Genomic DNA, 27,039 nt, shown 5'->3' with positions numbered 1-27,039 from the left:
ATTATGTCTCACAGCTGACCTTGGTGTCCTCCTGGTGGAATTGGAAGAGGTGGCCGGGAAGTCTGGGCTTCCCTACTGAGACTGCTGCCCCCGTGACCCAGATAGCGGAAGAAAATGAGACACAAACAAAGGAATAAAGTTGTTGGGAAACTTAGGTTGGTCAAAAAGTCATATTACAGTAATAAAGTCAAAATATTACGGGTTTCACTACTTTGCCCGATAACCCTAACTAATACCGGTCAAATCTTTGGAGACACGTTACCATTTAGTAACATAAGAAATTGTCTCCAAACTTTTCACTGAAGAAAAATCAGTCCAGCATAAATAGATAAACATGGGAAAAAAATGTGGGCTGGTGCATGTATGCTGTAAATTTGACCTGTATTATCACATATTCATAAATTATTATCAATGTAGGGTGAATGAGGTGTGTTTTCTGAGGAAAAAATATCCTACTTTCAGAGATTCAATAACAAAAAAACATTTTTTTTTACCAAAAACCAAATGTGTGGGGAGCCACTGTACTGTATATGTACACTACCGGTCAAAAGTTTGGAGACACTTTAACATTTAATAACACAGGAAATTGTTTCGGTAATTGTCGGTAGTGTATTGTACATATACAGTATACAGTACAGTTGAGTCACAAAAAAAGTTTTTATTATTCAATCTCCAAAAGTAGAATGTTTTTTCCTCAGAGAACACGTCATTCACCCTACGCTAATAATTCAAAAATACGTGATAATAAAGGTAAAATCTACAGCATGCAAAGTCTTCGCACTTTGCTCAGCGGTCCTTGAACGCATCATCGCCTCATTGGAACTTTAATTCCATCTGTTCAGGCATCATCTTACATTACTGTTTATTAGTGCCGAGTCCGGAACCAAACTCTTGAGAGTCGTGAGGATCTACCATACATGTGCAGTGGAACCGTATACAGTGCAATACAGACATCAAAAGTATTAACAAAAAAACACATTTTCTATAATAACAATTATGATTTACATGCAGAAAATGAAATAATTATAAATGATGAATGGATGAAAGTTATTGTTGGTGTGATTAAATTCAATAGTGCACAGCGGCACTTGCAACATTATTTGGCCCCATGGTGGGGTTTTTTCAGCAGTCGTACTCAAAAAATGCATGGACGGTGACGTGTATAGGCACTCTATTCCACGTAATGATACAGTACAGGGCAAACAAACTAGTTAAGTGCAATATTGTACAAAAACAGACAACATGTTAGCAAAATTGGACCAAACTGGGGTTTGACTGCATTTAAAGACAAAGTATTGTTCATTCATAGATACTAGTATCAGCGTTTCAGCCTTTTCTTCCTTTCCATTGTTCCTTTTTTGCTCTATTTTTCCAATTTTTGGTGTTTTGGTTGAATTGTATTCCTACAATATGCAGTGGGACAATAAAACAACCCCGCTGCACTGCTGTGTTTGTGCATTCTACAACCAAACATCCAACATGCACAAATAAATATGTGCAGCACGGAGATTTCGAAGAATAATATTCACACAGCACATGCGGAACAAAACTTCAAACTTGTTTTTGTTTTTTTAAAAGACATGCACAATAGTGAAAACGACACTGTACAGTATAGTGTTTACAACACAAACAATCATTCTAAAATAATGATCATGGATTGATGATTGCATTGGGCGGGGACTTCTTATTGATGACTTTTTTTGGAGTGGGGGTTCTTGGAGGTTGAGTGGCCTTTTAAAACATAAAACTTGGAATAACAACACACTTAAATCAACACACACAGCAAAATCCAAACCAAAAGAAAGTTAGAACAGCAGTACAAAGCCAAAACACACAGCATGCATGTTAAATGGGTTTGAAGGCACGTGGATGAAACCCTGCAGGGAGACTAGAATTTCAGCGTCTGGACTTCACGTACACGGAGCAGTACGCGCTGTCCACTTTAGGGCAGAAGCGCTTGGTGTGGGCTTTGGGTCCAGTAGCGCCGCACAGAGGACACACGTACTGCCGCAGGTAAGGACACAGAACATCTCCGGACATGTTCTTCAGCCAATGAGACTTGTAGACCTGCTCAGACTCCTTGTTACGTTTGCAGAAACTGCACATCATGCGTGCGGGTGCAGGCTCGGGTGTCTTCAGATGCTTCTTCAGGCTTTTCGGCCCTCCTGCGGTGGGTGTGCGTGCAGGAGCATTGAGCAGATCGTCACCTGGTGCACGGCCGAGGAATTCGCTTCTTGTTGAGCACTGGGTGGGAACATCTGCTACATAGTTTGTCTGACAGTCGCTTCTTTCCGGAGGAGTGTTGACCTGCAGACAAGCAAAAGACGCACAGAAAGCGTCCGGTTCCGGTGGAGCGTTGGCTGCGTCTGAAGGAGCCGGCGTGGACGGGATCTGACCCAGGATCTTTCGAACCGCATCCGACAAGCCCAAGTAGTCCTGCCAGGGTTGGAACCGTGCGCCGTCTGGTTCCATATGAGAGGATGTCCTTCACTGGAAATTCGCACCGAAGTCTAAACTTAGCATCGTCTAAACTTTTCAACTTGTTTTACCACTCACGCCATTAAAAAAAATAAAATAAATAAAAAGCCGAGACTGCCCGGCGCCCAGGTCTTTGATTGTTAATTGGTGACAAGAGGGTGGGGGGTGAGGAGCAGCCAATCGGCAACAAGAACAGGGACAACACGCGCATGACGCGTGCACTTCCGCTGGCTTCAAGTGTCCTCCAATTGAGCACAACCTGTGACCACGTGTAACCCCGTCTTTGCTCCGCCTACTCAAAAAGAAGCTAATAATTATTTGCAGTGGGCGGAGCCTGCCAAATAGCCATAGCATGCATACCATGGGTACTTCCGGTGTGAAATGAGATCGATATTTTCCAGTTCTCATCAGTTTTTATTGTCACAAATACGGTCTCTTTTTATAATTGAGGAACATTTTTGCTTCCCTTTACTTATTTTACACTATTGAAAAAAAGAAGCACAAAACTATTACAAAGGTGTGAGAAGCACATCAAAAAGATGCTACTGGCGTGCAAATAAACACCAGGACAGCATCAAAGTCATTGTGGACATGCCTTTTTTTCATATAAGCCTGTAAACACTCCATTCACTGCAAATTGCAATTGATAGATTTAAATGTGAAAAATAATGGTATATATTGTAATGATGACCAATTCATATACTTACTATTTGCGTTTTTATTGTTATCAGGCTGATAATTGTTAAGATCAGCTCTTGATGAACTGAACAACCCTGTTTCTAAAACGTTTGTTACCTTAAATAGTTACATAAAAGGCTGAAAATATTATAATCTGATTACATTATTTTTGTAAGTACAACCACAGTCATGTATGAATGCATAAATATAGAAACTTTGTATAAACTTGTATAAACTTTAAATGACCAAAGTGATCATTATCATGGCAGCCGTGACAGCAGAAACGACTTTGAAGTCTCACACAGTCAACTACATTTCCCATGATCACTGTGAAAAAGAAAACCCGTACAGCCAATCACACGCCACGGTTTGCCCCGTCGGAGCGTTGATTGGCTGGTTTGCACTAGTCCCATGGTGCTTTGCTGTGACACTTTGTAATTCAAATCCAGCGGACCAATCACAGGCCGCCGTGCACCCGATGCAGCTTTTTAAATTTTGTTAGCAGCGACTGTTGTCAAAAAGGGGCAGTAAACGGAACGACGTCGTGGTGGTTGAGGAGTTATTGCCGTTTTCTACCTCAGGTTTCATTGTAAATCTTCAAACGACAATTTTTTCGTATAATTAGATGTCAGAGTGACTTTGGTGCGGTTATTTTGAAGGTAACACAGAGAATTTGTGCTAATTGTCGCTTGTAGTTTAGCTAGCTGGTTCCCCTCTGCTGCTTTAGCTAGCTTATCGATTTTAAAGCCACTTTGATTCGAAATGAGCGCCGGAACCGCGAAGCCGGCGAACCCGTCGGCCCACGTCGACCCCAAGACGGCTCCCCTCAAGGAGATCCCCGAGGTCCTGGTCGACCCGAGGACCATGAGACGCTACACGCGGGGCCGCTTCCTGGGTAAGGGGGGCTTCGCCAAATGTTACGAGATCACCGACGTGGAGAGCAAGCAGGTGTTCGCCGGCAAGATCGTCCCCAAATCGCTGATCCTCAAGCAGCACCAGCGGGAGAAGATGACCTCGGAGATCACCATCCACAAGAGCCTCCACCACGCCAACATTGTCGGCTTCCACGGCTTCTTCGAGGACGACGACTTCGTCTTTGTCGTGCTGGAGATCTGCAGGAGAAGAGTGAGTGTCCTTTTGCTTTTCAACTCTTTTTAAAAGTGCTACTACTCTTTATGAGTAATACTGCCAGGAAACAAAGTCAGCCATGATGACATTTACTCTAAAGTTGTACCTTGAAATAGCAGCGATAATCAATGTTTACTTTATGACTGATTATAACAAATAATGTTCCCAAACATGCATTTATATAAACACTAGCTCAATTATCAAGTGACATTTGCTTTCTTTTTATGTTAAACCCTTGGGAATTTTTCAAAACGCATAATTAACAAAAAAAGGCACTTTTTTTAAAACTCAACTGTGCGGTGATGATTCTTTGTCATGTACTTCAAATAACAAATGTAACTTTATGCCCAGCAATGGAATATTATGTGCTTGGGGTCCACACTACTCTACAGGCCAGTACAACGTACATTAAGATTGTCCAAATTTATTCCGCTGAAAAATACGGAAGAAAAATGCGAGGATTCCTGTGCCGCTGTGATACTCATCACGTTTTTTCCCTTTTTATATATTTTACGAAAGGAGCTAAAAACACTCCTATGTAGGTCAAGTTGTGAAATACAATGAAATGCTGGTTATTTCTAGTGATATTATGTTGATTTCAAATATATCCAGCCACTCGAAAGACCAGTTTTGGACAACTATGATGTGGATGTTCAAATAACATACATTTTTTTTTTGTATTTGTTTTTTTAACATGTTTTTTTAAGCAAATTTTTTTGTGTGCTTTTTAAAAATATATTTTGGGGCAGCAACGTAGGCAGAAAGAGCTTTTTTTATATACTTCTTTTTTTAAATTTAATTTTTACTTTAAAATATATAAACGTAAAAATAAATCAACTGTTTTTGAACATAATTTTTAAAACGCTTAAAAATAGCTTTTTCAAATTGTTAAAATAAAAATGTAATTGATTACTAGATGTGGTACAGATTGTTGTTTTTTTTTAAATTCATTTAAATTGTATTTATTTGATGAATTCGTACGGAAATGTTTCTTTAGTTTACTCATCCAAAAGCAAAGAACGGAACCAAACATTTCCAACAGACATTTCCCTTTTAAGTCCTTGTTGCATAGTTTAAAAAGGGCAGATTTTAATGATTGCAAAGATTGGATTTATAGTCTGAACCAATACAAACTATACTGAAAGTGAAAATGATATAAAGACAATTACAGCTGTGACAATTAATCGATTACCTAATTAAACGACAGCTCTTTTGGTCATTGTTTTTTTTTTTTTTTTTAGATATGTAAATATCTTCTGATTTCAGCTTCTCAGATGTGAATATTTTTGAATTTCCGTAGTGATCCATGAAAGCAGACCTATTGTCGTTGTGTTTTAGCCAAAACGAGACACCAGCTTTGACTTTCCTCACGATACGACACGCGATACATGGCTCACAATAACAATAATATCTTCATACAGTAATAGGGTGAATCAAATAAAGAAATAAATCATTTCACAGTTTGTATTTTGCTGCATTCAGCTGGGGTAGGCTCCAGCTTACCCGTGACCCTAATGAAAACAAGCGGTATAAAAAATGGGTGGAATTTTTTTTACCACATTTTAAGTGACTCACTCACTCTTAGTTCAGTGTAGGCTTATGTGTGCATCCTACGAGTAACATTGGCTTGGCCGCAAAATGTGACTCTGCGGGCCGCAAATGGCCCATGGGCCACGAGTTTGAGACCCCTGCCCTAGGCGATTACTCCATCAAACGAAACAACAAGCTTCAGATTAATGGACCAAGACAATGGCCATGATTGTATTTTTGTGTACATTTAATATTTGACTGGAGCTATTTGACAAACATTTAGATTTTTTTAAAATTCTTTAACATTATTTAACAGAGTATACTGTACAAGCGACAACCAGTTCAAATTTATTTTTTAGTGTTTTTTCAAATCTGATTCATAGAGTAATTGGTTACTAACGTAATGGTTAGTTGCAGCCCTAAAGAAAATGGTTTCACACCACCTGAAGGTTGTATTTGTAAAAAATGAATGCTTATTGTGAACATAGCCTTTTTATATCGACGTAAGATGTCTTTCCATTATTTGGGCACAATAAGAGTCGATGGATGGTCAAGGAGTGGATGTACAGTAGCTGGCTTGGCTTTGAAGTCTCGGACTGAAAATACGCAATCTGAGACTCATTTCAGCGGCAATATCGGCGTCTCCCCCACCGCATGTCCCCCACTGTATGGCTGAAATGCGTAGACGTATGTTTTTGCTGCTTTGCAGTCGCTGCTGGAGCTGCACAAGCGTCGCAAGGCGGTGACGGAGCCCGAGGCGCGCTACTACATGATGCAGCTGCTCAAGGGCGTCCAGTACCTGCACGACAACAAAGTCATCCACAGAGACCTCAAGCTGGGAAATGTCTTCCTCAACGACGACATGGACGTCAAGATAGGCGAGTGGAGCGATGTTTCCCTTTCCGAAATATATAAAACCTCCTTTTCAGTCAGGATGAGGTCTTTCCACTCCTGACAGCAATAAAGGGGGGAGGCTTTTATTGTGTCGAGAGGAAATGCACACAGGTCACTTTAAACACACTGGCCCGTTTTTGTGTCCAAAACTTGGCATCTTTTTGTCCCCCAGGCGACTTTGGCTTGGCCACCAAGATCGAGTTTGATGGCGAGCGGAAGAAGACTCTTTGCGGGACGCCCAACTACATCGCCCCCGAGGTTCTCTGCAAGAAGGGACACAGCTTTGAGGTGGACGTCTGGTCCCTGGGATGCATACTGTAAGTACCAGACACACCGTTTCACCACTCATTTCATTTTCATCATTCAAACCATAGCGAACCTCACATTTCAGCACATGCACCATCTTTGGCTAGCATCAGCAGCACAGTGCTCCTGTCATATAGGTGATCTTTGAGCGTTTTTACTGTAGGTTCTTTTTAAAATCAGCGCTGTTGCTGTCCCGTATCTTTGACTAGCCTCTCCTGCACAATATTCCTAAGAGCAAAGCGCTCCTGTCACATAGATCAGCTTTGACAAGTGTTTTTGCTGCACATTCCTAAAAATGGCAGCTGTTATTTGAAGGGTCCTTTGTCAAGTGTGTTTCCCAAACACGGCAGGGCCCTCCTGTCATGTAGAAGATCTTTGGCTCGTGTTTTTGCAGCATATTCTTAAAAACAAGAGCGCCCATGTCGGAGGATTTTTGGCTCATGTTTTTGCGGCACTTTCCTAAAAACAGCACAGCGCTCCTGCCATGTAGAAGATCTTTGACAAGTGTTTTTGCAGCAAATGCCTAAAACTGGCAGCTGTCATATAGAGGATCTTTGACTAGCCTTTTTTGCAAAATATTCCTAAGAGCAAAGCACTCCTGTCAATATGAGAATTTTTGACTAGTATTGCAATAGATTCCTAAAAACAGCGGGGCGCTCCTGTCATTTAGAAGATCTTTGACCCATATTTTTGCTGCAGATTCCTAAAAACGGCAAAGCCCTCCTCTCAGACTATCTTTGGCTCGTGTTTTTACAGAGGATTCCTAAAAACAGCGGGGTGCTCCTGTCATATAGAAGATCTTTGACCAGTGTTTTTACAGATGATTCTTAAACAGCAGAACGCTCTTAGAGGATCTTTGGCTTGTATTTTTGGAGCCGATTCCTAAAAACAGCAGTGTGCTTTTGTATTGCAGAGACTCTTCGGCTAGTGTTGTTGCAGCAGATTCCTAAAAATGTCAGTCCTTCATGTAGAGGATCTTTGAATATTCCTCAGAGCAATGCCCCCCTGTTGTATAGAGGATCTTTGGTGAGGGTTTTTGCCGTCGTGTGAGGAAGTTATTTCCTTCCAGGTACACGTTGTTGGTGGGCAAGCCGCCGTTTGAGACGTCGTGCTTGAAGGAGACGTACAACCGCATCAAGAAGAACAACTACGCCATCCCCTGGGTAAGCCACCACCGCCATCTTTGAGGATGTCTTCCAAGCACGCCCTTTCCCTCCTCACGTTTCCCCCCCACCCCCGACCGTCAGCACATCAACCCGGCAGCGTCGTCTCTCATCAAGCGGATGCTGCACGCCGACCCCAGCCAGCGCCCCACCATCGCCGAGATGCAGACGGACGAGTTCTTCGCCACCGGCTACATCCCGCAGCGGCTGCCCACCACCTGCCTCACCGTGCCGCCGCGCTTCTCCATAGCGCCCTCCACCGCCGCCGACATCGCTCAGAGGCGACCCCTGAGCGCCATCAACAACAAAGGTCAGACCGACCACCCCTGAAAGCGCCGCCATTTCGCTTTCTTTGCTCAACACTTTTGTCTTTTTGTAGGAGGGTCTGAGAAGGTGGAAGCCAAGGATGAGCAGCTTCCGAGGTGAGGCACTGCTCATGTTTAGCATGTGTACGCACATGCAGTGTTGAGACAACTTAAAACAGGGTTTCCCGAAGTGAGGCCCAGGGGCCAAAATGTCAGTTTTTGTTGGGTGACAACGGTGGTTTTAGTTTGTTTTTTTTCTTTTATTGATCGTGAGGTACACTTCTGAAAACGTGCTTGAATATTCCATTTTCTTGTGGTCGGAAAAACCCCAAAAAGATATGCTAAAGTTCCAGACGCGTAAAGTAGGAGCGTTGGCAGCTGACTGGGATGTGCAGGAAGTGGTTCCATCAGTCCAGGATGTTCGGTGTGTGTGCTTTATTATGCTGTTTTTGTCAGGGAAGCGGAGGCGTCAGACCACCTGAAGGACATGCTGCAGCAGCTCAACAGCATCATGGCCGCCAAACCCTCAGAGAGACCCCTCGTACGCCAAGGTGAGTCCCTCCCTCCTTCTCACGCCGGCTCGTCTTAAAGGTGGACGGACTCGCTGACTCACAAGCGTTTTTCTGCAGAGGAAGCGGAGGATCCGGCTTGCATCCCCATCTTCTGGATCAGCAAGTGGGTGGACTACTCCGACAAATACGGATTAGGTAGGAAGAGTCGCCTTTCAGAGAGTGCCATCTTTGCCCACATCGACTGACCCCTGGTGGCATTTGCTGTGTACCGCAGATCCAAGCCTATTGCACATTGCTTTTCTGTACTTTGAACTGTCAATTTGTGTGTGTTTTATTTTATGGTGACTTGAATAGAAAGTGTTGATGGCGCTATCTGCAGGGGTGTATCATCATAGGGAACCCCATTCTTACCAGTCACTCACTCGGGTGAATCAGGGACTCCTTTCTCTCCACTCACTTGTGCACACGCCCGTGAGTCAGTGAAGCACCCGTGAATCAGCCAAGTTCGATACTTTGTCGAGCGCCTGTGAAACCCTAGTCCTTGCTGAGCACCTGTGAATCAGCGATGTTCGTCTTCATCGATGACCCATGGAGCAGCAAAACTCGAGTTCTTGCCGAGCACTCGCGAGTCAGTAATCCCTCAACTGTGAAAGTCGAGCACTTGAATCAGTGAAACTGGAGTCTTCTATTGCCTATGAAGCAGCGAGCCTCAAGTCTTTGCCAAGCACCCATGAATCAGTGAAACTAGAATTTTATTTATTTATTTTTTTTTTTCAGGCTACCAGCTGTGCGACAACAGCGTGGGCGTGCTCTTCAACGACTACACGCGCCTCATCATGTACGCCGACGGTGACAGCCTGCAGTACATCGACAAAGCCACGGCCGAGTCGTACCTGAGCGTGCGCTCGTACCCGCCCGCGCTCAACAAGAAGGTGAGCGCTTTGACTTTTGGATTCTTCTTTTTCTTCTTCTCCTTCTTCTTGGCCTGATGCTCACCAGCACTTTGTCGCTGTTGCAGATAACGCTGCTGAAGTACTTCCGCAACTACATGAGCGAGCACTTGCTGAAGGCTGGCGCCAACATGGCACGGCGGGACGGCGACGAGCTGGCGCGTCTGCCCTACCTGTCCCTGTGGTTCCGCACCAAGAGTGCCATCGTGCTGCACCTCAGCAATGGCACCGTGCAGATCAACTTCTTCCAGGTGGGACACCAAACACTATCTTATCTTCCTACACTCCAAAAAAACCCCAAAACAATCGTAGGCGCCGCATTTTAGCCGATCGGATACCGGGAATCAAATTTTCCACCATAAATAATCCTTCAAGCGTACAAACAATCTCTAAGTCACATTTGGACATTCTTACTTGTCATAAAAGTGTAAAAAGAAGCTAAGAATATGTATTTAAAAAAAAAAAAAAAAAAAAAAAAAAAGACCACACTTGTGCTTTAACGTGACTCAATTGTCTTAAGTGTAAACAGAAGTCCAGCACTGTTTACAGTAACAGCACCAGGTTATTTTCCTGCTTTCTCACGGACTCCCAAATGCTGACGTAATTTCCCCTGGTGTCTGCGTGTCCCAGGACCACACCAAGCTGATCCTGTGCCCGCTGATGGGGGCGGTGACCTACATTGACGAGAAGCGTGACTTCCGCACGTACAAGCTGTCCCTGCTGGAGGAGTTTGGCTGCAGCAAGGAGCTGGCCAGCCGCATGCGCTACGCCAAGCTCATGGTGGAGAAGCTGATGGACAGCAACCCCGCCGCCCATTAAGAGGAACCGATACGCCCCTTCTCCAAACTTTTTTTTTTTTTAATCTCCTTTCCACCTGCTGTTATTGAAGCAATCTTGCAGCTTCTTTGCTCTCACGTCGTCTATTTCTACATCCTTTCTCTCTGTGTAGTTCCCTTTTTTTAAATTCCCTTTTTTTTTTTTAAAGCATTTTATTTGGTATACTTGTACATACTGAATATGCGTGTTGTACAATTAATTTCTACCCGAGTTTAAATAAAGATTCTTTTGATCAATACATTTTATAACAAATGTCATGAAATATAACTAGGTCGTAAACTAAAGTACTTGCTGGCACAAATGTACTATTTACCTGTTTACTTGACAGACATTTCATGACTTTAAAATGCCATCATGTACTTTATGAAATATGTTTGTCATAAAATGTATAGAATATATCATTTTACAGTAAGGGTGCGTGATAATTAACGGGCCGATAAGGGAGAATTATGTCATACAATAAATCCCATAATATTAAAAATAGATCTGATAATTTAAAAAAAAAAAAAAAACGCTCCAAGGAGGTGAGACTATTCGTACGGTGAGGGTGAGCAAATCCATTCTTGTTCCATGTTTTTGCCGTTTGTGGATAATGGCTCTTGCTGTGATTCGAAAGTCCCATAAGCATAACCTTATAGACTGATGAATCTCAATTAGTCTCAGTTAAGTTATGTTTTAACAGATTGTTTTTTTTTTTTCTCGTGTAATAAGAGGTTTCACATAAAACCTGTATATTTTGACAAAGCCTGATGAGATGGGTTTTTTTATGTATCTATGCTCCCCAGGTGGTTGCAGTGATTTGTGTCTTCCTGCGTTATCTTGCAAAGTAACTCAAATATAAGTGATTATAAATGGCGACTCTAAATTGTCCATAGGTGTGAATGGTTTGTTTACAAGTATATGTGCCCTGTGATTGGCTGGCAACCAGTCCAGGGTGTACCCCACCTGTCGCCCGAAGTCAGCTGGGATCGGCTCCAGCATGTCCCCGCGACCCTATGAGGAAGAAGCGGTATAGAAAATGGATGGATGGATGTATTATTGTAGTATAGTACAGGATGTATTCGGGGCGCATGATAATTATCATACCGATAAATCAAATAACATTAACAATAGCTCTGATCATGTTATAAAAAAAAAACCAAAAAAAAAACACAACCTCCAATGAGGCGAAATTACCCGTACTGTGCGGGTGAGCAAATTAAGTGCTGCCTTTTTCTCCTGCCTGTGACGTTAACAGACTCTCATAAGTTCCCCTGAGCTCATACTTAAACGTGAACTGAAGAGGACGGATGTACCAATCGAGCACACAAAAACACCAGTGCTGTTTGAAAAATGCATAAAGTTTGCCAGAGACCTCCGGGGGCATCACATCGGCTGCTTGGAGCGTGTGCCCGAATACAGTGCACCTTGCTGGGCCACAGCAGACGGCCCTCTGCTCTATGCTCTGGTTCTCCTGATAGCAGTGATGTGGCAGTAGTAGTCATATTTTTTTCAGACAAATCAACAGGTACAGTTGGTCAAATCCTAATTTGTTCCCGTCCCTCTTACCTCCATGTGTCCACAAACTACACTTAAATCCTAAAAAAAAAGGAGTAGATATAAGAAATTCAGTATAGTTTCAGCCTTAAGAAGCAGAAAGTTATGTTTGCATCTCTTTTACAGTAATTTAACTTCACAACCGTATTAATGGAAGATTAATTTCACATTTTAATTACATATTTAAATATTTGGTTTATATTGACTTAATTTAGGCACAAAAAACCCAACTTCCAATGAAAGACAGGTACAGTTGCTTTGAGGACAAAAAAAAAAAGATCAATATAAACTAAATATAAAGAATTAAAAGAGGCCATGAAGTTGACAAGAGTTTAATACAAAAGAGCAAACCTTTTTTCCCTGTTGAAGTAAGGACAGGAGCAATAAAATCGTATGAGTGCTTGAACTAAAAGTTGTTGTCGGTGTTGAGGTCCAAGGATGGACGTTTTTTTTTAAAGAGACATTTCATCGTAAAAGTTCAAATCAGGTAAAACCATCCCGAGCGACCAGGTCAAAGTGCAAGGTGACGTCTCCACTGTGGTGGCCCGTCACCAGCGTGGCTCCGTCCTCCGCCCAGCGGGCCAGCTGCCAGCCCTCGCTCTCGGGGGACGCCACCGTCACAGCGCCCCATGGCGGCCCTAGCAGCTCCCACACGCACACGCGTCCGCTCTGACTCAGCCCCACTACGGCCGCGCTGCCGGCGTCCGCCTCGCACAGCCTTCCGGACCAGGATGTGGGCGGGTCCAGACGGGCCGCCGGCACGCTTTTAGCGTTGAGAGGGTTCACCGCCACCAAGGAGAAGAGGGACGACTTCTTCTCTTCTCCTTCCTTGTGGAACTTTCCGTGCCGGTTCTTGCTTTCTTCCTGCTGGGTGATGCTGAGAGACGAATGCTGCACCAGGACCAGCAGCACCCCCTGAAACACACGGACTACTGGCAGAAATCCATCATCTCCCTCACTTGTTGCTTTTACTTTTGAGAGACACACCCACCACTTACAGGCTTCGCTACACATCTCAAAACGACCCATCTACCATCCATCAGTCAGCTACAGACGTGGGAACTGCGTGTGATGCTGTGGTGTTTTTCTTTGTAACATGGAATAGGCTAACCTAGCATGATGTTTGCTGTTAAAAATGTAATGTTAGCGCTTTGGCTCACATAGCTATGCTAGCCTTGTGTCCCCTTGCACCGCTCCTTAACGGTATATTGTTGAATGCGCTATTCAGTACAGTATGCCATCTGTTATCACTTCTATCAAAATGTTAGCACTTTAGCAACCAAGCTCGACTAGGAGCGGGACTTGAGGTGTCCTTTGCTGTACAGTAAATGCGTCCTCCATCTTTCATCAACGGTCAGGGATTTTCTTTGGTTTTGATTTACAAGCATCCACGCGTGTGCGTCCACTTACGCCGTAGGAGAACCCTCTGAGGCAAGACGTGTGGGACAAAGTGTCACTGAGGTCCATTCTCTGCAGCAGGTGCCCACTCTTGACGTTCCTAAAAACAAAACATGGTTTAGAAAAGAATAACCATCCGTCTGGAGAAAAGAGAGCGTTGTCTCACCACACAAAGAGGTGTCCCCCCTCATTGGTGCCGATCAAAGCGTCCGGGAGTCCGTCCACGGGGGCAAGCGCCCCAACGCAAACACCGGGTGACCCCAGCGGACGGCGGCTGGACGCGCTGGCGGGACACGTGACAGCATTGGTGAGCAAGACGGGTGAGGAGGAGGAGATGGCTTCTGACTTACCTTCCGTCGTCGGAGAGGTTGAGTGCCTCAAGCGTGCTGCCTGTCGCTGAGCGCCGGGAGGCCACCACCCTCGACCCAGACACGGCCACCGCCGCCTGGAGGCCGCCGTCACACAGCAGCGTGGACTGAAGGCCGCGGCACGACAGCACCCTGGGGAACGGCGTGAGCACGTCTCCAACCTTCATCACATTCTAGAGAATTATATCTCTTTTTTTACCTGACTTGTCTGATTTCCAGCTGACCCAGCGTGACGCACACCAGACCGCAGGCGTCCGAGACAGGAAACACGCTGATAACGGGCTGTGGGCATTCAACAAAATAAAAGCATGAGGAATAAGACATAAGAAAAGATGAGAGCACTCACCTCGCTGAAGGTCCACGTGTGTCGTGGCGTCCAAGCGCACGACCCCGCATCCCGACTCCACAGGCACACCGCCCACTTTCCCGCCGCCGCCACGCACAATCTGCCATCCGTGTCGAGCAGGCAGCACGCGTCCACCAGACGACCGCCTGCCGGCGCCTGGACACACGGCAGACGCTTTGGGAATGGAACCACCCCGCCGCATGCTCAACGTTTATTACCTTCAGGGTGCACCTCCTGGGGTCCTCCGCCGCAGTCTTTTGGGCGCCAGGTACCGAGGCGGCCGTGTGCGGGGCCGCCCCCTCTGCTTTGGGGTGTGGAGACAGCGTTGGCGGGGAGAGGGCCTGGGTGGACGGGCTATGCGGGGAAGGAAGGGTGAGAGAGGGGGCATCGGAGGTGTGCGGGAGGGCGGCGACCGTGGCAAGGGGGGTAACCCCCAGCGAGGGTAGCATCGGGCTGGAGGAGGGCGGGTGAAGTGGGGCCGTGGCCCCCGGGGGGCTCAGTCGCAGCTGAGAATGGACGCTGTGCTCCTTTTTGACCTCTTCTGGGGACAAGTTGAGGCTTTGAAGCTCAGGGGTGGCGCCCTCTAGGGGGCAAACACAGGTGCGAGGAGCTTCCTGTCGGGGGTCGTCTGTTTGCTCTTGGAACGACAGCTCTCGGTCCAAACAGGAGGTTCCGGCGAGGTCCCGGTCTGCATTTCTGGACGGAGGTGATTCTCCAGCCGTGGGCGTGAAGCTGAGCGGCAGCACGAGAGGCGTCGCCGGCGTGCCAGAGCGCCGCAGGACACCAACGGGTGCGGTGCAGGGTGCCGATGCAAAAGGTTCCACTCCCGATTCCACGGCGGCTGTCTGACGCAATTTGTTTAGCTTCAGTAAGGCAAACTGGTCATCGGGCAGGTGGAAGTCCTGGTGGAGTTCGAAGTTCACCAGGTTGCTGACCAGCGGCGAGTGGACAGGCAGTGACGGCGTGGAGGCGGGTCTAGGGGAGGGCAGGAGGAGGGAGTGCCAGTTCTGGGCACCTGAGAAGACATATTTTTAAGAATAAACATAAGATAATTAGCACGTAGCTGAAAGCAGAATGACTGACGACTGGCACGGAAAGGAAATCTAGACGATCCAAATGTGTTTGTGGCGGGCCACCACAAATAAACTCATGTATGGGAAACACTGGTCTTACCCGAATGTGTGGGAGTGGGCGTGGCCGTCTGACTGCTCTTCAGAAAGACCCTCTGAGATCCAGGTGTTTCAGGGGGTGTGGCTTGCTGCTCTGAATTGAGTTGTGGTTTTGGGGAACCAGTCCCTGGCAGGGACGCGCCAAGCGAGGCTGGGGTGCGCCCCTGGACCAGATTGTTCCCCCTACCACGCCCTCTTCTCCTCCTTCGGCCCCTCCCTGGACAGGCGGAACCAACTAAAGGGGCTGAAAAGGCCCCCGTGGGAGTCTCACTGATAGACGTCGGACCTGAATGCTTACTGCTGAGCTCGGCAGAACTTTGCCGCACTTGTGTGTCGGCGTGCCGTCCTCGGCCCCTGCGAGGTCTCCTCCCCGAGCTCAACTGGGAGAGAATGATGGCTCGCATGTCGGGCTGGCTCTGAGAAAGGGTCATGCGCCTGGTGGTGCGGACGTAGTACTCCGCAGGGAAAAGTAGTCCCTCCACCAGGGTGCAGGACTCCAGCAGGCCTTTGCTCTTCACTTCTGCTCCAGTCATCTCTTCTTGTTTTTCCGCAATGCTTTGCCCTGTTTGGCGTCCATCGCACAGCTTGGTGTCTTCATCATGCTTCCCTTCACTCAGTCCTTTTTCAGCGTGTTCTGTCTCCTTTGTGTCCTTGTCCACATCCTGTGTTCCCTCTTTATCCTGAGTGTTCCAGTGTGAAAGCAGCAGAGAAGGCGACCCAGACTCCGGAGGAGACGCTTGACTTTCATTCCCAAACCTTGCCGCCTCTTCCGCTCCGACCGCAGAACGTCCTCCTTCCTCGCTCTCGTCGGCGCTCCGCCTCTGCCAGCGCAGGCGGCTGCGGCGCGTCCGGAGGCGCAGAGCCGGGCTGGCAGTAGAACCTCTGGAGGCGTCGTGGCATCGCAGGTTCCTGGTCACATGACTGCTGATGGTGGAGTCTGCGGGACCTGATGGCGCATGTAACCAGCCACAACATTAGGAACCGCTGCACAGTCTAATGATAGGACACAAGAGCTGAATAAAACATTTTGACGACCACTACTTGTGTCCAGTAGCGGCGATGAAGGGGCAGTACTGGGCTTAGACGTCCCCTCTGATTCTCTTTGGTCCCGGCCGGCCTGATGTTGAAGGACGTTGGCTTTCACGTGTTTCCGTATGGCTTCCAGTCGTTCAGCACGCTGTAAACACACGATTGTGTGATGAAGAATAAAAACAACACATCACTACTAACGTGTCGCCCTCACGTGTAGTTTCTGGGCGGTCTTGAGATATTCCCTCCGAAGCTGGGCCAACTTCTCGCGAAGCTGTGGAGAAAAAAATGCTATAAATGGAGCAACATGCAAAGAAAGCCTCCCGTGCGCCTGTCGTGGGTGTGTGTGCTACCACTTTCACGGTAGTACACTACCTTATCCTTGTCATCGCAGTGGAGTGTGGACCTCAGCAGCTCCTCGCAGTGAAGGACATCACCAACATTGCCCTGCATCCTGCTAGCTGTCACTAACAAACAAACACTTTAAAGGACATGACGCGGTGCTAAACTGCAGTAGGCTACATCAGGTTAATAACGGCGAGGTGGCTGTTAGCTTCCGTCTGGGCCAATGGTTACACAGCGTAAAGTTTGTCGTTGGGTGTAATTGCTGACAAAGTAGAACGTTAAATGTTTAATGTCCACCAACTGCCAGTTAAAGTAGTCAAAGTGAGCGAAAGACACACACCGACTCCTCCTGGGGTGAATCCATGCAGTTGTTGCTGTGATGATCGATGACGCCTAACATCGATTCGGTTCCAAATTCCCGCGACTGCCCTGCAACGCAGGCGAAAGCAGTGGAACGCCGATGACTCGATCGTTGTCCTGTCATCTCTCGGTGATGGGTGAGTTCTAACAAGTGAAGTGGGCTAAAGTCATTACGAATTCAACTCCAGTCAGCGTAAACTGGAGTTTACAACTTGTGTTCGGTTGAAAAGGCCGCAAAAATACCGGCAATTACAGAAGTAGGAAGTTTGTTTCGGATAACATAAGAAGCTAACGTTTACCGAAGCGGCCATTTTGGGTCAAATGAATTAGCTAGCAATATCTTGAAGATAGACACCATGTGAATTACAACAATGCTGCCGTTAGATTGTGCTGACAGTGTGTGTCTTTTATTGTATGACAACATGAAGAGATTTACTAGAGTTTAATATAATTCGCGTTAGTTTTGTTGTTAGCATTTAGAACATTCTTAATTGCCAGACTTAACACGAGAGAAATGTGAGAAAAATGCCCTTGTGAGAAACGTGTATAAAGGGTATCGTGAGGGGTTTTACAGCCTTAAAACATATATAATAATTGTACAAAAATATAGTGGGCTACTTTGCAGATTTCGCTTATTGCGGTGGTATTTTGGGAACCTATACCCCGCGATAAAAGAGGGAACACTGTACTTTACTTTGTTGGAGATGAAATTCTCCACAACCTGCGTAAGGTCAAAGGACCACTTTGGAAAATTAATTAAGCCAATTTCACCTCCCCCTTGCGTGCTCTTTAATCTCCAGTTATGAGAAGGAAGAAAGACTCTCACCACAAATCATATTGTTTTTTTTGTTCAAATGTACTGAAGAATAAGTCAGACATAGTAATTGAAAGATAAATCAGACATAATAATTAAAAAATAAGTCAGACAGGATAGTTTCCGCAGTCTACAGGTACCTGCACCACGTTACATTTCACCTGTACCCATCTCCTGGCAGAAAATGAAAGAGAGCTCCTGGCCGATTGTCCCATAGTCCTTTTTATACTTGTTTGCTTAAACCATTGGCGTCAGTCTCTCCAAACATATCTTTCTCCTGGAGTAAATTTCTTTTTTTCCTACAACTTCCACTATAGTCAAATGTTACTTCCCCCTGTTCCCCTGTTCCCCTTCCCTGTTGGGAACTGCACTGAATGGAACTCTTGCAGCATTTAGTCCACCAGATGGCGCCATTGTATTGAGTCATTCTTTGGTCTCGTTTCCTTTCTCACCCAAAATGAACGACGGCAGTTGTGTGTACAGATTTGTCATAACACAATGAATCAACACAGATGTCATGACGCAGTTGTATTTATTATTCATCCCAGCAAGTGACTTGACTACCCTGAGCAGGTGTTGTATGGTGATGTAGTTAGTGTTTCTTTCAGTCCAGTCCATGTCAGGATTTCTTAGTTTGGCGAAACAGTTCGGCTCCTCAGACATCCACAGGTGAGGTACTTCATGGCGGTCATGCTAACGTGCATGAGCGGGCCCAGGTTGAAGAGCATGTGATAGAAGGCATGGACCGACAGGCCTCCTGTTTCGTCGGCGTATTTTAACGCCACGATGGGCGTGTACAAAGGGTTGGTCAGGTTGCGGAAGCGCGGGCTGCTGGCTTCTATCACCTTCTTGGTACACTGCAGGACGAGAGAGGGACAATCGCCTGAGCCAACACGGGACGAGACCGCGGGGACTTTTTGGGAACTTACTCTTGCAATGTCATCTGGCGTTTGTCCCAGCGTCTCAAAGATGTCCACAGAAGACGGGAGGTAGACGTTCTTGAAGTAATGCACCGTGTCCGAGTCGGCTCCGGGGTACTCTTTCTGCCTCACGTCTTGAATCATCTTTGCCTCAAATTCAGTGTGTACCGGGCCAGGCTCAATCATTGACAACCTGAGGAGGACAACAACAAAAAATAGAAACGCTACACACCAGGAAGGCGGTTCTATCAATGTGATGAACGGACAAAGCTCAGCTTCCAACTATTCTTAGATTAATTCTGTGTTTCAGCATATTTCCACAGCATTTCAGTCCAGCTTCAGCTTCTAAACAACTCCTACATTCATTCTACATTTCAACTTTCATATTTTTCAAAGCATTTCAGTTTTGCTACAGCTCTTCAACATTCACACGTAGTGTCTACTGGCATTACATAATCGAGTATTCATTTCAAAAGAGTGGGAATTGAGAAGCCTGGACTTGACTGGAGGAACATTTCAGTTGTGTCGTGTATACGAAGGGAAAACAAAATATGTGACACTCACGTGACGTTAAACTTCAACAGCTGCACCGCCAAACTCTCACAGAAACCTTCCATGGCAAACTTGGAAGCTGCATAGACGTCATTGAACACCACTCCTGCACAACAAAACAACGTTTGTTATTGGTATCGTACTTCAACATGGAACCAAATCACTTTGTGAGGTGATGTCACAATATACAGGGTGTCCCCAAAAATGTATACGCACTTAAAATAATTGTAAACTAGGTCTTTATTATTATTTGTTCAATTTTCATAGTCTAATATGATTTACACTGCCTATTTTCAAACTGACATCCATTCTTGTCCAGACAATACTGACAACGCGAAGCAAAGGAATTGCACACGTCACGAAACAATTTCCTTGGTATTTGCGTGCATTCATGTTCAGTGGCTGCTCTCAATTCAGCGACTGTTGCAGCTCTCATAGCGTAGACTTTGTCTTTTAGGTACCCCCATAAAAAAAAGTCTAGTGGTGTGGGATCTGGTGAACGCGGAGAGTATTGAACAAAACCCCTCCTTCCAATCCACCTGCTTGGCAAGATCTCATCAAAGAAGGATGTAACATCGCGATGGTAGTGTGGGCGTGTTTCTTCATTCTGCTTCAGCATTCACACACATTGTCTTCATGCATTGCATCATCTGGTTTGTTTTCAATGCTGCCATCTAGTATAATAAACAAATATAGCTTGCCGAATATGCTCCAGTTAACGTCTCTATTCAGTCAACCGCAGAGTTGCCAGTCGTATGTACTCTGTAGTATTACGAAGGACATACTGTAGATTTGTGTTCCCATGCGCTTGTTGGATAAATGGCTAACGTCCCAGCTTTCCAGAATGCAGTGCCCACCTTGGAGTCCCATGACACTGCTGACCACAATGATGTGTCCCGCTTTCCTTTTCTTCATATCAGGCATCACCTCCTTGATCATCCTGATCACGCCAAAGAAGTTGGTCTCAAACACTTTCTTCATCTCCTCGATGGGGATGCTCTCCAAGGGGCCCACCAGGCCGATTCCCGCGTTGTTGACTAGTTTTGGGGGGGAGGGGAAAGGGACAAAACCGTCTTAGCCAGCATGCTCTCACAAAGCGTAGCCTCACACAGTCATATCACTATCGCCTCACTGAGGACGTCAATGTGGCGATCTTTGATGCCGTTGATGCACTGTTTGACAGATTCATCGTCACATACGTCCAGCACAGCCAGTGAGAGCGTCTTCCCGTAGGCATCGCCGGCCGCCTCCACTAGCTTGTCTTTGCGCTTCAGGTCTCGCATTGTAGCAATGACTGCAGACAGAAACATGGAATATACTGCATATGTATTTGGACTTTTAGACAAAAACAAGAAACAAAGACTGAGGTTAGGGAAGTGTTACACCTTGGTCCAGCTTGACCATCCTCAAAACTCTTGATACAAGTGCTTGTATGCTTTTGAGATGGGATCGGATAGAGAAGAAAGGAAAAGGAAACCAATAGAATAGTGATGGAACAAACACTCCAACAAAGAAAATAAATGTCAATGGGAAACAAGAATTGGACAAAAGGACATTGAGCTGGACAACGGACATAGAGGGACTGTCAAAGATGAAGATATGATATGGAATAGGGTGTAATGATTCATCGACGACATCGATGTATCGATTTCTATTCCTATGATCCAACTACATCGGCCAGTTGCCATTCTGGACGACTCCTCCTTGTAAGAAGAAAGCCTCAGATGCACTGTTTGGTGGTTCCTTCTCCCAAAGAGAAGGACAATCCACATGCGAGACAGTCAGACTGAAAGTGCCGTGAAGTGGTGGAGATCTCAGGAGAAAGAGTTACCTCTACTTTCAACCCTGCTAAACGGTACCTGTGTATTCGCAGCACCAGTGTGCCGGCAGAGCGAGTTTTTAGTACTGCTGGCGACATAGTGAACACACAGAGAAGTGTTCTGCGGCCGGATCTTGTTGATGAGTTGATACAGTATTTGGGGGAAAAAAATCTGTAGAGTAGTTGGTTACACTTGATCTTTTGTTAAATATTAGTACGCTGCTCTTTGTTTATAAGAACGAGAGATGTAGCAGGTTCAACCACTGCTCATTTAACCTGAAGAGAAGTTGGTTGCACTTTATTTTGGATATTAATGTTGTAGTTTATAGCATTATTTCTGTGTTGAAAAACAACAGCAAAAGGAGCAGGTAAACCTACTGTTAATTTAACCTGAAGAGATGTTGTTTGCACTTTATTTGGCTATTAACATTATTAATATGATGTGATATCATTTTAGAACCAGTACCGTCCTTAAATCGTATCGGCAACCATGAATCGTGATACAAATCGAATCGTTATTAAAACGAATCATTACACCCCTAATATAGAGAGATGAGAGAGAATCTCAGATTTCTACAAGACTAAAACACCATCATGTGTCCAATCACTCGCAACAGTATGGCTAACGATGCTCCCGCTAACACATAAGTGGTCCACTTCTATCTAGTAGAGGATGTGGGCTCACCACGGCATCAGCATGTCTTCCTACCTCACTCATTTTGTGATCAAAACATTGCAAATAAGTTAAACCAGGGGTGTCCAAGCTTTTTTCCAGTGAGGGCCACAGTGAAGAATGGAAGGATGCAATTTCACCACTTTGATAAAATTCTCATTAGAATACAACTTTTTTCTCTTCATATTTGTGCTCTTCTTGTACATTTTCTTCTCCTAATATTATGACTTTTTTTTTCCAAGCTAATTAAAAAAAAATAACGACTGTATTTTGATTTGTTTGTTTGTCATATTATTGCTTATAACATATTTAAAATATAAATATAAATAACAGATTTTTGCTTAATATTTTATATTTTTCTATGCTACTAAAATGAATTTTTGCTGTCATATTACGAGATTATTCAGGCAAAATTGCAACTTTTTCTTGAATATGACTTTTTTTACTTAACATTTTGACTTTATTCTCATAAAATTACAGCTGTTTTTTTTCCATTTCTGCTCTTTTTCTTTGCAACTATTTCAGCTTTTTTCTTGTACATTTTCTTATGACTTTATTCCCATAATATTAGAACTTTTTCCTCAACACAATTTGATTTTCTTTGTTTCTCATAACATATTTATACTTTCTATACTTACAACATATTTTAAATATACAGAACATATTTTTGCTTTAATATTTAAATTCTACGCCACTAAAATGAAATATTTACATTAGTAAAATTGCAACTTCCTTTCTCGTCAGAATACAACTTTTTCCCCTTATTATCTTGACTTTATTCATGCAAAATTACAGCTGTTTTTTTCCATTTCTGCTGTTTTTCCCCCAACTATTTCAACTTTCTTCTGTAAAATTTTCTTCTCATAATATTATGACTTTATTCCCATTATATTAGACATTTTTCCTCAACCTAATTTTCCAAAAATTACAGCTTTATTTTGTTTTCTTCTTTCTCATAGTACAAGTTAAAAAAAAAAGTGATTAAATTTTTCTCATTAGATTACTGTACAACATCCATCCATCCTTCCATTTTCTATGCCGCTTCTCCTAGAGAGAGTACATGCCTAAAGATGGCTTGCACGTGGTTAAATATAACGTCAAGTAACCTCGGCACATTCCCTTCGGCCTTAAAGCATCTTAGCATTAGCCAGGAATAACTCGCCCTCATCCACGGCGGAGAGGATAAGCAGCCTTGGCGAGGCTGGGATGCCACATTGGATAGTCTGGTGCTACACATGTCCTAAAAATAGCGAGGTCAGGTCAAGCTGGAGTCAGTAAGAGGTGATCCTGGTGTTGTATCACGTAAGAAACCACAGCTAGAGAGAGAACTCATTCAATTTCTACCTGTGCTAGCATGTCTTACAAAGAATGTTCACTACAACCCATAGGGGGAGCCACAAATGTTATTTACGGGGAAAAATGACAGCACTGTGCCTGCGCATAAAAAAAAAGGAGCCTACCGTGGTAGCGCTTGTGTTCATCCTTGGCCAGCATCACAGCCATCCTCAGGCCGATGCCTGAGGAGCAGCCAGTGATCAGCACCACTTTCTGCCCAGGACTCGCCATGTCTGTTGGACTGGTCCAGCTGATGTTCGTACACAAACACGACTCTGCGAGATGAGCAGTCGTCCTTAAGTGGCAGCCACACTAAGAGGATCAAAGTCACATGACGCTCAGCAAGACAGGGATTAACCATTCGGGACTCACCCACCTTTGTGCTAGTCGACGTTTTCCATTCAGATCTTTCATTACGATACTCTGCAAAACCTGGCGTTCCGAAGCCGCTAGTTGTGTTTGCAAACTGGCGCCACCCGGTGTTCATATGTGATATTTCCTCTGTACTGGATCAAAGAAACATCTCCTCTGTCTCGCTCTCTCTCTCTCTCACAAAGGGCATTAAAAGTATTGCCGGAGGTCAAGCCTTAAAAGGCAACCTGAAGCGGGAGGAGATGCCTTTGGAAATATGCCTGGAATTTATTTTCCTGCTTCGATCAATACCAAGCTTAACTCACCTTGCCTCATCCAAAATGATTTTCTCCTTGAAAACTATCGACACAACGCTCAAACGTTCGCTATAATCACTGTAAACATCATCTGTCTCTTTCAGCGCTGTTTGCTTCAATGAGTGATAGTACGCTGATGATGTCACTTCTGGAAATGAGACTGAACTGCGAGAGCTAATGTAGCTCGTCATGGCCTCTGCCGTGAGCTACCAATGTCATTGTTTACAAATTTACCGCTGGCTTTCATAAACGGAACACCGTAGAACATAATGACAAACAGCATGTGACATATTTAAGCAAAGTTGAGAAAATATTCACTCCATGACGCAATCGATTCAAACCAGTCCAACATCAACCGTTCAGCTCATTCGGGGAATAGTTTGCTTTCTATTTAGGTATTTCATGTTATGTATTACATTCCCAGATTTTCCAAAATTCCTCCTCCATTAAAACACGAAATTGTTACGCTCATTCGGGAATCATTACTGTATCTATGTATTCAGATATTTCAAAACATTCCCTGATTTTCCAAAATTACACAACATTTTTCCCCATTGAAAAAATTGTTATTTTTCACAAAAATCACATTTTTTTGTCGCACTACTCCCTCTTCTTGTAAGGTTTCTTTCAACGTCCAGATTTCTCAGCTCATTCCAGCATCAAACTGTTCAACACGTTCAGGATATTCAGGCTACCTATTTATAAAATTTTTCGTTTTACGCAAAATTCTCACTTTCTGTAAAAAAAAAAAATAAAATAAAAAATTACCAAATAGTTTCCACTGTCACATTTCTCAAGCGATTGAAGCCGTTCCTACATCAAACTGTTCAAATGTTAAGGAAAGTCAGGCTACCTATTTTTCCTGTCACCAAATTTTCCGTTTTACGCAGAATTCACACGTTGTTTCTTAGTCTTTTTAAGTCCTCCTTCAAACAAAAAAACAAAAAAAAATTCCTCCTTCATGTTTCAAGCGAGTCAAACCATTAAAACATGAAATTGTTACGCTCATTCGGGAATAGTTATTTATCTAACTGAGAGATAATCTAATGATACTAATCCATCTAGTTAACTTTCAAACTGACCATTTTTCACATTGAGAAAATTTGGGATTTTTCACAAAAATCCTGTTTTTTTGTCACACTACTCCCTCTTCTCGTAAGGTTTCTTTCAACGTCCAGATTTCTCAGCTCATTCCAGCATCAAACTGTTAACACGTTCAGGACATTCGGGCTACTTGTTTTTCACGTGGCAAATTCTTTTGTTTTACGCAAAAGTCATTCGACGCTCCCGCCTTTCCATCTCGTTTCCGCTTTTTCCCTAGTTCCCTTTTTCAGCTAGTTGTTATTTTTTTTTATGTTTTTCATTTAGTTTCACATGATTTCCTGCGGGAGTGTTGTATTTGAGTACGTTTGGACGAAACTCTGTATATGTTTGCAGTGTGTGAGCGCGCGTGTGTGTGCACGTGAAGCTGTAACCTGTGCTGCCTCCCCGTAAATGTCTCCTAAAAAGTGTCTTCCTGCGTGCAAATGGATTCTTTGGTCTTTTATTGCCGTCCTTTGGCTGAATTTGGAAGAAAACAAAAGCTTTGACGTGATGCTTTCAAGTGAGTGTGTGCGTGTGTGTAGGCCGGCGTGGGCAAAGACAGACAGGAATCTGCAGCAGCATATTTTTATTAGTTGGGCAGCAGCTTTGTCCTGTCCTAGCATGCTTTGACTGCGCGTGCGTGCGTGTGCGCGTGTGTCTGAGTCTAAAGGAAATATAATTCAATCAGTGTTGAATTATTCTACGTGGATTCATTGTGTGTTGTTTTCTATACATGACTCGTGTAACGCGGCTAATTAAGACAGAGCAACTAATAAAGTCAAAGCACATGTTGGAGGGGAGGGGGGGGGGGGGGGGGGCAAGGAGGGCGTCCCACCTACCCGAGGGAGGAGAAAGTGAGGAAAGTTCTCTATCTCTATATTTGGGGGAATTTTTTTTCCTCTCCTTTCCTTCGTCCGACCGCTTTGATTCATTTTGCTTCATCAGCCCGAATGTCTGCACCGTCTTGATCAGGAGGAGAGGAGCGGAAGACGTGACACCCTCGGACGGCGGGAAAGGATGCTCGGGATGGACGGCTGGAACTCAGCACGTGAGGCGTGCACGCTGCTCCTCTTCTTCACCGTGCTTCGCACCTCAAGTGCAGGTAGGAGGAAGCTTCTCCCCGGTTTTGCGAGTCCCGTTCGCGTCGGAAAGTCGACCCAGTCCGTCCTACGCGGGCTGCGTGTCATCACCTCCACCCGAAGCCCCTCCAGGAGCTGATGGACACCTTGTTAAACTGTCCCTCCCCACCATCTAGCATGCATGCACACATGCTCATTACTGTCCAAATATGCGCCCCGAGCACATGTACAGTACAGTCAGTAGCTTTGAATGATTTATTGGAAAATACGGAATTTTTACACCGAAATGTGTTTTTTTTTAATATCTTGGAGTTCCAAGTGAAACTTTAACATCAAATTGTAATCAGTCCATGAAAATATGCGTCACCTCCACGTCTGCGGCCCTCGCCATCACCTGCAGGCAGCTTCCTTTGTGCGCAACCGCCGCGACAAGCTAACCATCCAAAAAATAAGTGTTGAAGCAGAAGAGGTGAAGCCGCGCCATTTGTGCTGAAATTTAAAATGGATGTATGAATGATACCTAGCATGATGGCACTAAGTGTTTATGTAAGTTGCTACTTATGAAAACGGTTAAAATGCTACTATGCTAATGTCAGCATGCTAACATGCTATTGTTAACATGCAAGACACAGCATGGTAGAGCTAAGTGTCTGCACATGTTAATACTTATGTAAATGGAAAAACTATGCTAATATTAGCATGGCAGCCCTTATATAATGGTACTGTTTATATACTGTAAGTTTCTACTCATTAACACAGCTAAA

General features: G+C 44.7%; 5 protein-coding genes across 12 annotated transcripts in view; 2 read left to right on the top strand and 3 right to left on the bottom strand.

Moving 5' to 3' along the window:
• Nucleotides 1–1,669: 1,669 nt before the first annotated feature.
• On the bottom strand, nucleotides 1,670–2,618 carry nanos3 (nanos homolog 3). Its single transcript, XM_054779369.1, has one exon. It carries the CDS (start codon nucleotides 2,470–2,472, stop codon nucleotides 1,897–1,899), a length of 576 nt encoding a protein of 191 aa, XP_054635344.1. The 5' UTR covers nucleotides 2,473–2,618; the 3' UTR covers nucleotides 1,670–1,896.
• A 1,034-nt stretch (nucleotides 2,619–3,652) lies between these two features.
• plk1 (polo-like kinase 1 (Drosophila)) lies at nucleotides 3,653–11,207 on the top strand. Its single transcript, XM_054779302.1, has 11 exons — nucleotides 3,653–4,281; nucleotides 6,524–6,692; nucleotides 6,881–7,025; nucleotides 8,084–8,177; nucleotides 8,262–8,487; nucleotides 8,557–8,599; nucleotides 8,939–9,033; nucleotides 9,112–9,189; nucleotides 9,772–9,926; nucleotides 10,013–10,195; nucleotides 10,575–11,207. The coding sequence occupies exons 1-11, from the start codon at nucleotides 3,919–3,921 to the stop codon at nucleotides 10,761–10,763; spliced, it is 1,740 nt and encodes a 579-aa protein (XP_054635277.1). The 5' UTR covers nucleotides 3,653–3,918; the 3' UTR covers nucleotides 10,764–11,207.
• Nucleotides 11,208–12,648: 1,441 nt separating this feature from the next.
• Nucleotides 12,649–17,505, bottom strand: palb2 (partner and localizer of BRCA2). 5 transcript variants are annotated; one of them, XM_054779222.1, is made up of 12 exons: nucleotides 17,313–17,373; nucleotides 17,003–17,094; nucleotides 16,842–16,901; nucleotides 16,634–16,775; nucleotides 15,603–16,544; nucleotides 14,648–15,444; nucleotides 14,430–14,585; nucleotides 14,283–14,365; nucleotides 14,066–14,215; nucleotides 13,882–13,998; nucleotides 13,728–13,815; nucleotides 12,649–13,232 (listed from the first exon to the last, which is right to left on the bottom strand). In XM_054779222.1, the coding sequence occupies exons 2-12, from the start codon at nucleotides 17,078–17,080 to the stop codon at nucleotides 12,801–12,803; spliced, it is 3,045 nt and encodes a 1,014-aa protein (XP_054635197.1). In that variant the 5' UTR covers nucleotides 17,081–17,094; nucleotides 17,313–17,373; the 3' UTR covers nucleotides 12,649–12,800. The 5 variants fall into 5 exon arrangements, with proteins under 5 accessions (XP_054635197.1, XP_054635199.1, XP_054635196.1 ...); XM_054779224.1 differs by having other exon boundaries at nucleotides 16,673–16,775; nucleotides 17,003–17,504; XM_054779221.1 differs by having other exon boundaries at nucleotides 17,003–17,503.
• The window catches only part of LOC129182751 (collagen alpha-1(XI) chain-like), a 52,227-nt gene continuing 42,586 nt past the window's right edge, over nucleotides 17,399–27,039 (top strand). The window contains exons 1-2 of one of the 4 annotated variants that reach the window (XM_054779218.1): nucleotides 17,439–17,469; nucleotides 26,142–26,298. In XM_054779218.1, coding sequence (XP_054635193.1) covers nucleotides 26,214–26,298 — 85 coding nt within the window. In that variant the 5' untranslated portion in view covers nucleotides 17,439–17,469; nucleotides 26,142–26,213. Of the gene's footprint in view, nucleotides 17,470–20,075; nucleotides 20,202–26,091; nucleotides 26,299–27,039 lie in introns of those variants that run through there. The other 3 variants (XM_054779220.1, XM_054779219.1, XM_054779217.1) reach the window with 3 other exon arrangements.
• On the bottom strand, nucleotides 18,662–23,738 carry LOC129182754 (retinol dehydrogenase 8-like). The gene is made up of 6 exons (XM_054779227.1): nucleotides 23,571–23,738; nucleotides 20,751–20,912; nucleotides 20,476–20,655; nucleotides 19,631–19,724; nucleotides 19,076–19,259; nucleotides 18,662–19,003 (listed from the first exon to the last, which is right to left on the bottom strand). The coding sequence occupies exons 1-6, from the start codon at nucleotides 23,674–23,676 to the stop codon at nucleotides 18,776–18,778; spliced, it is 954 nt and encodes a 317-aa protein (XP_054635202.1). The 5' UTR covers nucleotides 23,677–23,738; the 3' UTR covers nucleotides 18,662–18,775.

Source organism: Dunckerocampus dactyliophorus, chromosome 6 (assembly GCF_027744805.1).
Source record: "Dunckerocampus dactyliophorus isolate RoL2022-P2 chromosome 6, RoL_Ddac_1.1, whole genome shotgun sequence".
Lineage (NCBI taxonomy): Eukaryota > Metazoa > Chordata > Actinopteri > Syngnathiformes > Syngnathidae > Dunckerocampus > Dunckerocampus dactyliophorus.
The sequence above is the reverse complement of the archived record's forward strand: the minus strand, read 5'-3'. Positions and strand labels throughout refer to the sequence as shown.

Bases quoted from the DNA above. Each gene is read 5' to 3' on its own strand.
- nanos3 (XM_054779369.1), bottom strand. From the start codon at position 2,472: ATGGAACCAGACGGCGCACGGTTCCAACCCTGGCAGGACTACTTGGGC.
- plk1 (XM_054779302.1), top strand. From the start codon at position 3,919: ATGAGCGCCGGAACCGCGAAGCCGGCGAACCCGTCGGCCCACGTCGAC. The intron at 8,600-8,938 runs GTGAGGCACTGC...TGTTTTTGTCAG, and splicing joins AAGGATGAGCAGCTTCCGAG to GGAAGCGGAGGCGTCAGACC. The intron at 10,196-10,574 runs GTGGGACACCAA...TGCGTGTCCCAG, and splicing joins TGCAGATCAACTTCTTCCAG to GACCACACCAAGCTGATCCT.
- LOC129182754 (XM_054779227.1), bottom strand. From the start codon at position 23,676: ATGGCGAGTCCTGGGCAGAAAGTGGTGCTGATCACTGGCTGCTCCTCA. The intron at 20,913-23,570 runs GTAGGCTCCTTT...TTCTGTCTGCAG, and splicing joins TGAACACAAGCGCTACCACG to TCATTGCTACAATGCGAGAC. The intron at 19,725-20,475 runs GTGGGCACTGCA...TTTGTTGTGCAG, and splicing joins CAGTGTCATGGGACTCCAAG to GAGTGGTGTTCAATGACGTC.
- palb2 (XM_054779221.1), bottom strand. From the start codon at position 17,080: ATGCAGGGCAATGTTGGTGATGTCCTTCACTGCGAGGAGCTGCTGAGG. The intron at 14,586-14,647 runs GTAATAAACGTT...CCGTGTGTCCAG, and splicing joins CCAGGAGGTGCACCCTGAAG to GCGCCGGCAGGCGGTCGTCT. The intron at 13,233-13,727 runs GTAAGTGGACGC...CGTGTGTTTCAG, and splicing joins TCAGAGGGTTCTCCTACGGC to GGGGTGCTGCTGGTCCTGGT.